Here is a 9,475-nt window from a genome sequence, read left to right as displayed (position 1 = left end):
GTACTCCATATGGAAGTGATCAAGGTTATTTTTTATACTCATCACTTCTATATATATATATATAGGGTTGTGATCAAGATAGAAACTATCTATAATACAAACTATACAAACTGATGTCAACGGAGTGTACAAATTATGTCAACGAGGGCTGATATCAACAGGGGTTGTATGTGAACGGAGTGTACAAATTCTGTCAACGGAGGCTGATGTCAACGGAGTGTACAAATTCTGTCAACGGGGGCTAATGTCAGCATGATGTACAAATTATGTCAACGGGGGTGTACAAATTCTGATTGTTCGATGTCAACGGAGTGTACAGATTTGTAGGAAATGTTGACACTAGAAAAATCTCTTATATTAACCGTTGATTAATTGTATTAAGTGAGTAGGATTAAAGTTTGCATAGTTTGTATTATAGAGGGTTTGTAGTTTATCACACCTCGATAGATAAATATATAATGGAAACGTGTTTGACTTTAGATTTTGGTTTAATAACAATTAATTTCATATGATGTAACGATAGTATATAATACGTGTTTGACTTTAGATTTTAGTTTAAAAATATTTTCTACGGAGTATTTATTTTCTGAGTTTGAAGAAATCTCTGCTTACAACAGCAACAAGATAATACACTTCGGGTTATTCAATTTGTAAAATTATATTTCAAGATTAAATATATAGTGTGTGTGATAATTATCTTGGTCCATGTGATTGAATCCCACAACTTAATCCTAGATGGATAATCACGTGATAATTAGTCATAGTAACTCTTTCGTCCCAAAGAAAATGACTCCTTCCCTGAGCGACACACGATGTTATATAATTTCATTTTATGTGTTAAGTGAAAAGAATAAAGCAAGAGAAAAAAAATAAAATAATGATAAAGGTGTTTCTATTTCACGTACGAATTATCTTCGTTAGGAAAAATAGAAAGGGGACCACGATCATCGTTGCATCATCCCGCAAGCAAGCAAACCACTCAAAATATTCTAGACAAAGTGGAATTGAATGTATAATAATTAATCATGATTCATTTTGGTTTATGGCTTATGCCTCACTTATGCAATGTGAACTTACCCATGTCATGATACAAAGTTAACATTTTAAAGATGCTGATGGTTTTTATGGGGTAACCTTAACTATAATCATTTAATTATTAAGTACACAAGAAGAGTATGCTAAAAAATTTACATCTGCACGATTTAGACTAAGAAGCACTGCATTGCACGGCGATGAGCACGCGTGCTTGAGCACGTATTTCATAACTCGTCGTCTAATTCGTGCCAGCGTGTCGTATGTTTTAATATAGTACTCAAGTCAAGGGCTCAAATAATCATTTATGGAAGACATTATATTGTCAAATAGTTTGTCTTTGGAGATGAAGAGATTACCACATCATATGCCTCAGATTTGATAGATGCTACAACATATGAATTACAAAGTTACATCAAATGTCTCATCAGCGGCCATCCACATGATCCGATACGTCCGTGTCAGGCTTAAGCCCGACACAGACGGTAGATGCTACACCAGGTAAACTAACCCAATCCGCCCTGTGCATCTCTAAAGACACCATAAAAAGAGGAAGAATTCGCATTGATAGAAACCCTCCAATGCTTCTAAATCTTGGAACTAAGTATATAGATAGATAGATAGATAGAATGAACTACTGAAACAAAAAGTTATAAGCTGGCAAATCATGTATTCCATGAACATCATCTAGAGACAATTCTCTTTCCAATTGTGTTCTTGTTACTTGCAACACTTCCTGAGCAAAATAAATCGAACATAGCAAGGTTACTATATTGTTAGAGAAAGGGAGAGAAAAGAGAGAGGGAGTACATTGAAATCCATGTATGAAGCATGCATTGCAAGCCATTGGGCGTCCATCATCGTGAAAGCTATACAATAGAGGATGTCGAATGCATCTCCGTCTTCTGCAATGGCACGATGAGCATTTCTCATTCGGTAAAACCGAGCATGAATACAAACTAGACATTGCCAAAAACACAATTTACCTCCTAATAATGTGAGAAAGTTAAATCCGGGAAGACATCTGGGCTTTTCTGCAGAGATAATATCAAGAAAATCGATCAAACGATATTTATACAAACGAGAAACGAACACCGCATAGTTAGAGCTCGATATCATTTTGATTAACGAAGAATGCACGAATGCAAAAAAAACACGCTAAAAACTCTATTTCATTAATAAAGAATGCCACACTTAAATGCCTCGAAACAGTCTTAACGATATACATAAAAGCGTGTTATTTGGGGCAAATTTCGATTTCTAGCCCAAAGCATGCCCCTTTTTTTGTTCTGTCTGAAATGGTTGTGAAACCAGGCACGAATACATAGAATGCCGGATTTTTGTTGTCTGAAATCTCACACTTTCCATAATGGCATATCACCACCTAATGAATCGCCTTTGTTCTTAAATCTAGAGCGTGCCCACTTATATTCTGCGTGGAAATTGTACTCGGACAAAAGCCAACACGGGTTTTCAGGGTTCTGGGCCAAGGGGAAACATGCATACTTCAAGTTAGAAAGTAGTAACATTTTCCCAATTATATGACACACCTGAATGTAAATCTAGCATCTGAATCAGCATGAACGAGACATTAATGCCAGCGACGGCAAACGGGTACTCCCATTCGGAACGCTCCCCAGCTTGCTTTAGAAGTAACCTATTAAAAGTAGCCTTCATTTATTTTGTATTAGTCGAAAACCATGTTGCCAAGTGTAATTTTATCCAACCACAAAAGTTCATCACAGAGTAGAAAACCAAACATACCGGGTAATTCCGGGCAAAGTATAGCAAGTTCTCAAGTGAGAGGAAGCCACAGCCCCTAAAGTGAATGCGATTCGTAATGAGAAGAATTGATATATTGGGACTGATTCACTAACACAATGATGATAAGTGGTTGAGTATAAGAGATTTCTAAGACGAGGCTGACAAAAATCGAACCAAATACGTATGCATTCAGACTAAAATTACAGGGACTTAACAACTCAACAAGACTGCTAGTTGATCTGAACTTTCATGCTAAGATGGGTTTTTAACGTTTCTATACACGGAGAAGAAGCTAAAGACAAAAGTGCACCTGAAATCAGTCGACGGATTTGCTCCCTGCCATCCCATATCTTTCCACTGCTCGGATATCATACCTTTAAGCTTAACATCCGGGAATGCCGCATCCCACAAGGCTTGAAGAGCTTCCTGGTAATGGAGTCGGACTATGAGGTCGTTAAAGATTGGAAATATGTTACACTGTAAAAATCTCCCTACTCAACGAGACCACTCAGATTCAGTCAATTTAAGGGAAGAAAGAAAAATGTAGAGAAGGCATACTTGATGATCATTCCGTGTCTCATCATAAGGAACTCCTAGACGTTCTTTAAGGCTTTGCAATCTCTCTTCCTGGCAGAAATCAGAATGTCACCACCACAACGAAGCTATTGCCATTCTATTATTACACAAACACACACAGAGTACATATATGAACTAATGGAAGACAACCTAATCACCTGCATAGGGGTCAAAGTGTAGTCGAGAAATTGGGTGCTTCCGAAACTTCTGTTGGTGGTGCGGCTAAAGAGTCCTCCTACCCACGATCTTGGTCCAGCCATAGCATTAGCTAAAAATGAAAGAAGCGGATCAGGAACATATAAACAGAATATAGTATGTAAAACACAATTGGATAAATTGACTCTGCACTTCCCTCTCCTTCTATTACATGAATACACAAAAAAAAAAGACACAACTACTTGGACAGATTTTACGACTATATCTGTAGCATTCTTTATATCTAATGCAAATATTCATATGGCAAGCTAAATTAGGAGATGCAAATTAAAAGATGGGAAAATTTGGAGTGAAGTGAAAAACAATCTCTACTCACTAAAGCACTGAGCTAACTGTGATATTACGTGAGCAGAATCATGTGACCATGCTGATTCTTTATCTTGTTCTTTCCCGTCCCAGTAAAGTCCATCTTCATCAACCTGAACACGGACACCCTTAAGAACAAACGATAAAGATTCAACTGATTCAAAACATGTAAGTAGTGTTCACTTCGAGCGGGGGGAGAGTGAGTGCTAGACATGACAAACAGTATTGAAGATCAAGAAAACAAAACTACTGAACAAGTGAACAACTTTGAATGATGACTGATAAGTTCTGGCCTCGCATGTGATAATGGAGCATAGCTTGAAACACAGGTTCTATATTTGAAGTTTGAAAATATCGCTGATATAACAACTTCAAAAGAGGTAAAAAAAAAGAAAGCAAAAGATGATATCGCAGCGGACAATCAATATCAATGGTTAGAAAGATGATATGGCAACAGAACACATAATAAAATAGAAAATCTTTTGAGATCATTTGCCACTGAACTCATTCTTATACAGCATAACATCACCTGCTACCCATTAACTCAAGATTGTGCATCACATATTCTGAGGCAAAAAACCACAATCTACTACAAATTTTCAGTTTTTGTCTCCCGAGCCAAATCAATGCGTTCTGAACAAGAACAAAACACGATTATAAAAGGAGTATGGATGCAACAGCTTACTCCTTGGTGAGAGGCACAAGAAGGCATACATTTTCTTCTCCTTAATTTCATCACAGAAGGAAAAAATGAGGGAGATCAGATTCCCACACTCCCTGCCCCAAAAGGGGATATGAATAATATGAAAAGCAATTTAACAGTGCAAATTGAATCCAATAATTACTCCAACCCATGCTTGGCCTCTCTAATTCAACCTCTAATCATTCCATAATCTTCTCCTCTCTCTTAAACAGTAGAATCCCTACTCTCTCAATAGAGTCTCAAGTACTATAAAGATTGGATTTTTATGCGCTTTTACATGAACAGGGGATATTAATGGCGCAATCAAAGGAAACTTTTTGTGGGTACACTAAATCAAATGATGGGTTTTCATCAATTGAGATATATTCTATGAAACAAAAAGCTCCCGAAAAAGGAAAGAGGGAGGCATGCACATTATGCCACTATCTTTGCATGACAAAAGGAATAAACACAACAAAATCATTGCTACTAACGAGCCATTTAATGCTATAAATGTTGAAGGGAAGAAACTGCAGTACCTCGGAGTTACCTCATGTGAAAAACTAAATCCAATACTTCTTGATTTTGTGAATTTATTCTTTTTCTATATAAAGAAAAACGTTTCCTGAATTGGAAGCAATTGATTAAATGGAAATGAAGGGTGAAAAGTTGAACCTGATTTACACGATTCCTAGTTTTTTGTCGATTGTGTTTTTGAATGTATGAATATTTGAGAAAGGAAAAAGAGAGTAAACTGTAAATGAAAGAGGGTAAAGATTTTTGCAGACGATACGAAAAGAAGTTTAATTCTTTCTTAACATTTTTATATTCTTTTTGCATTTCATTTTTTAAATTTTGTGATTATTTGTCCTTTTCATTTTTATTTAATGAATATACATTTTAAATATTGAATTTTCTTTGTTAATTAAATTAAAAATTTTAATATTTTTATATTTTAATTAAAATATTGATATAGTTTTCATTTTTTAATGAATAATTTAAAATAAAAATTGTTTAGTGAATGAGTGATTTAGGAATTGAGGTTATATATATAGGAATGTTGTTTTAAGGGATAAATAGGTTTAAAACGTTGCATGAGACTCATAAATAATGTAATGACTGAATTAAGGGAATGGGGATTGTCTTGTATATAGTCATAGCATGTGCAATTATATAAATATAATCACAATTGAATCGTGCATATATATCAATAGAATATCGTTCATTTTTTGTATATATGTACGAATTCAAACTTATATTTTTCTAATGTTATTATACTCCTATTTATTTACATAAATGAAAACTATAGTTTCAAAATCAAATTAACTTCAAAATATAAATTACATATATGTGAAGCATACTAGCATATGGGCAGAACCGCAGAAGAAGATATTTCTTTTATGCTCAATTAACGATCTGTATCAATAGATTTTTTATTTGTTGCGATAAACTTATTTTTTTAATTAAAGTAACATAAAATTGATCTAAAGTCATAACTAAAATTCGCAGTATTTAACTTTATTCTGAATTCAGTAATCAAGAGTAAAGCATGCATATGTAAAGGGATGAAGATAAGGTGCTATAAAAAGAAAATCAAACGAAGAAAACGACAATTCCAGTTAAATGAAAATATGAAAATGAAACTGCTTGACTGAATCTGAAAGAAGAAAATAAACGAGAACTACATCTGCTGCATGATTTAAACAATTTTAGGAAACAAAAAAACATAAATATACTTATCAAAGTTTGAATTAAGTAACGTAATATGGCACATGATACGACTTATTGTGACACATACATTTATAAGCTATAGGGCAAGTCTCAGCCTCTTCAATGGAGGAGCATACAAAGCTGACCCTGACTAGCCGGCATGGGGTACAAGATCCACATGCGTGGGTACAATCTGGTAATCTTGACCCTGCAACCTGTAATTTATCCGGTCGTTTATGCTTCAACGGGTTAGGACTGGCCTGGTAGATTGTGAATCTCATAAGAGTATTACCCTCCATTTGATGCGATTGGATTCGATGGCCATGATCTGCTATTAAAACGTTAAAAGTATGTAATTTTAATCATGAACTCACAAATGACTGCTTTTGTTTGAACACTATCCGTGGCATGTTCACATCACATGCTGAGTCGAACATCAGAAAATGAAAAATGGAAAATCTTACGCGGACGAGCATGAATGGTAACTAGAAGAAACATCAAGGCAAGGATCACAAGTGTTGAACCCTTCTTCATCTCATACATTGTTATTTGTTCAATCGTGCCTTTTTTTTCCCTTTTTAATTACTTTTGTGGTTGATTTTTCAAAATGAAGAAAACGAGAAGGTAGAAATACAAGAAATGAAAGGAAGTAGTATTGAAGCAAGTCACAGATAAATGAGTGTGACATGGGAAAAGATCACATGAAATGAAGTAATGAACTAGATTTGTCACAAGGCTTCAACCCTTTTATTTAACCAAATGTTGCATTTTGAACTCACGCTTTTTGTGAAAAGTGGTGATAATAATGTGGAATTTACTGCCTAAGACGTAGTGGCGCTTTTACGTGACTAAAATTTAATTGCGAGGATGATTATTAATGTTGCCTATTAATGCATAAAAAAGTTGTTTCCTAAATATTTAATTTTTCTTCTATAAAAAAATTGTCACCAAATGAAAATTGGGAAAAGAAAGAAAGAATGGAGTTGGAAGAAGAGTGATCAATCTCACATCTTAATGAGTATTTGAAGAATAAAATAATTATTATATTAGCTAAAATTGTTTTCATCATTTCATCATGAACTAATCAAAGTTATCTAACAATAAGTTTCTTCTCGGAATGTTCAGTTTTAGTAAAACACGACTTATGATCATTTGATCATCAAATTTTTTTTAAAAATCAATATGTTTAATATCATTTCATTCCGCCTACCATCTTAGAAGTTAGAACTAATACAAGTCAAAAAAACTTCCCCAATTTATATAAGCATTATTCTCTTAATTTCCACACTAATCTGAAATTAGTTCGCAGCAGCGATGAATGCCGCAGTTTCGCGAAACCCTACGATTCGATTCAGCGGAGTAAATGAAAAATTCGACTACAACGCCGGATCGAGAAGCGGCGGCGGCGGCTGGAGAATCTTCTCGAAGCGGCAGAGCGGCCGGAATCTGATGACTTCATGGAGCTACCGCCGCGATCGGGCGAGAAAGAGGCGAATTTTTCTGCAGACTTACAAATTAGGCTATTTTAGATCCGACGGCGAGAAGCTGCTGAGGAGTAGGAAGCTGAAGAAGGTGGCGGTGAAGGCGAAATCGGCGGTGGTTTCGGCGTTGGAATTCGTCCGCGGCGGCGCTTTTAGATCGTGCAATTTCAGAGCAGCTATTCAGGCTGCGTCGCCTCATCGATCAGCTAAGTTTGGTTGAAGAAAAGTAGAAAATAATTATATTTTATTTTTAAAAATTTGTGCTGTTGTATTTTATTGCCTATTTAAATTTTAATGTAAAATAGCATGTGTGAATTTGATAATAGTAGTATAAACCTATTTTTTAATAATATAAATAGATTTTTTAAATGTCGCATTACAGTCAAAGTTATTTTATCATAACTGGTCAATCCATAACCTCCAAAATACTCTGAATTGAAAAATACATATGTTTATAAATTAAAACATAACTAAATAATTTATAAGTTTAAATTAAAACTTCATCAATGGTATTGATATTTTGAAATTGCAATTGAATGCATCCTCTTATATAATGGGGCTTAATTGGTTGGATTATGATCCTTTTATACACTTCCGATTTCATTACTAATTGGGCCCAAATAAAAACAATCCCAATGGCCCAATTGGCTTCAGTACTTCATAAAATGCACTAATCACAATACATTAAAAGTTTAATTAAATTTGGGACATAAGTAGTTAGGTTAATTTATTGAGAATCACGTATGTAACGTCATAGGTAGTTGGCCTACTCTTTACATAGGGTTTAATAAAGTTTGGTTAACAATTCCATGACTAATTCTATTTCATTTTTTTTTTGTAATTAGTGTAATGGTAGCAAATACGCGACTCAATCTTGCTATCACAACAAGATCGATTCCGGAACAAGAAGAACAAACACTCGATATGAAAATGAATAAAGCTAAGAACAACTCTCGGAGAATTAATGGAAATCTTGTATTCAATTTCTTGTGGAAGATTACAAACTGATGGATGAAAAATCTTTTTCTCTCACTCTGCTTGCACAGCTCGGTTATTCACTCTATATAACACTAATCTAACAACCAAAACAAATCCAACGGCTGTCATTTAAGCTAACTAACTAATCGCATCCGACGGCTCACGTTTGTCTATGCATCAGTTAATAACAACGGCCAACACCGAACTCGACTAAGTTCGGCCAACACCGAACTCGACTAAGTTCGGCTAATACCGAGCACCAGCAAGCTCGGCTAATCACCGAGCACGATTAAGCTCGGCTAATCACCGAGCACGATTAAGCTCGGCTAACACCGAGCTGCAATCAATCACCTAACAGTATATCAGTCCCTGCCGCGCACGATTAAGCTCGGCTAACACCGAGCTTGACTGATTGTGCAGTTTTGCCCCAATCCTCATAACAAATCTCCACCTTGGGACACAACTGGACAATCCACAGAGCATATCCATCTTCCACAATCACTCCAGCTGAATCAGATTCACCAAATCCATGCAATACTTCAACTTAAGTCCGGGTAACACCTTTGTTAGCATATCAGCAGCATTGTGCTCAGTAGCTACTTTCTCAATCTTTACTGAGCCCTTTTCAACTTCATCCCTCACAAAATGAAGCTTAACATCCACATGCTTGCTCCTCTCATGGAATGTCTGATGTTTTGATAGACATATGGCACTATTTGAATCACATAAT

At 35.3% G+C, this 9,475-nt stretch overlaps 1 protein-coding gene across 3 annotated transcripts; it reads right to left on the bottom strand.

Moving 5' to 3' along the window:
* Positions 1-1,387: 1,387 nt before the first annotated feature.
* LOC121786075 (ELMO domain-containing protein A-like) lies at positions 1,388-4,889 on the bottom strand. Of its 3 annotated transcripts, none has more exons than XM_042184598.1 (10): positions 4,580-4,889; positions 3,905-4,007; positions 3,531-3,640; positions 3,355-3,423; positions 3,107-3,222; positions 2,797-2,851; positions 2,583-2,703; positions 2,019-2,066; positions 1,843-1,937; positions 1,388-1,768 (listed from the first exon to the last, which is right to left on the bottom strand). In XM_042184598.1, the coding sequence occupies exons 1-10, from the start codon at positions 4,628-4,630 to the stop codon at positions 1,667-1,669; spliced, it is 870 nt and encodes a 289-aa protein (XP_042040532.1). In that variant the 5' UTR covers positions 4,631-4,889; the 3' UTR covers positions 1,388-1,666. The 3 variants fall into 3 exon arrangements, with proteins under 3 accessions (XP_042040532.1, XP_042040534.1, XP_042040533.1); XM_042184600.1 differs by having other exon boundaries at positions 3,933-4,007; XM_042184599.1 differs by lacking the exon at positions 4,580-4,889 and adding an exon at positions 4,424-4,540.
* Positions 4,890-9,475: the final 4,586 nt, after the last annotated feature.

Source organism: Salvia splendens, chromosome 22 (genome assembly GCF_004379255.2).
Source record: "Salvia splendens isolate huo1 chromosome 22, SspV2, whole genome shotgun sequence".
NCBI lineage: Eukaryota > Viridiplantae > Streptophyta > Magnoliopsida > Lamiales > Lamiaceae > Salvia > Salvia splendens.
The sequence above is the reverse complement of the archived record's forward strand: the minus strand, read 5'-3'. Positions and strand labels throughout refer to the sequence as shown.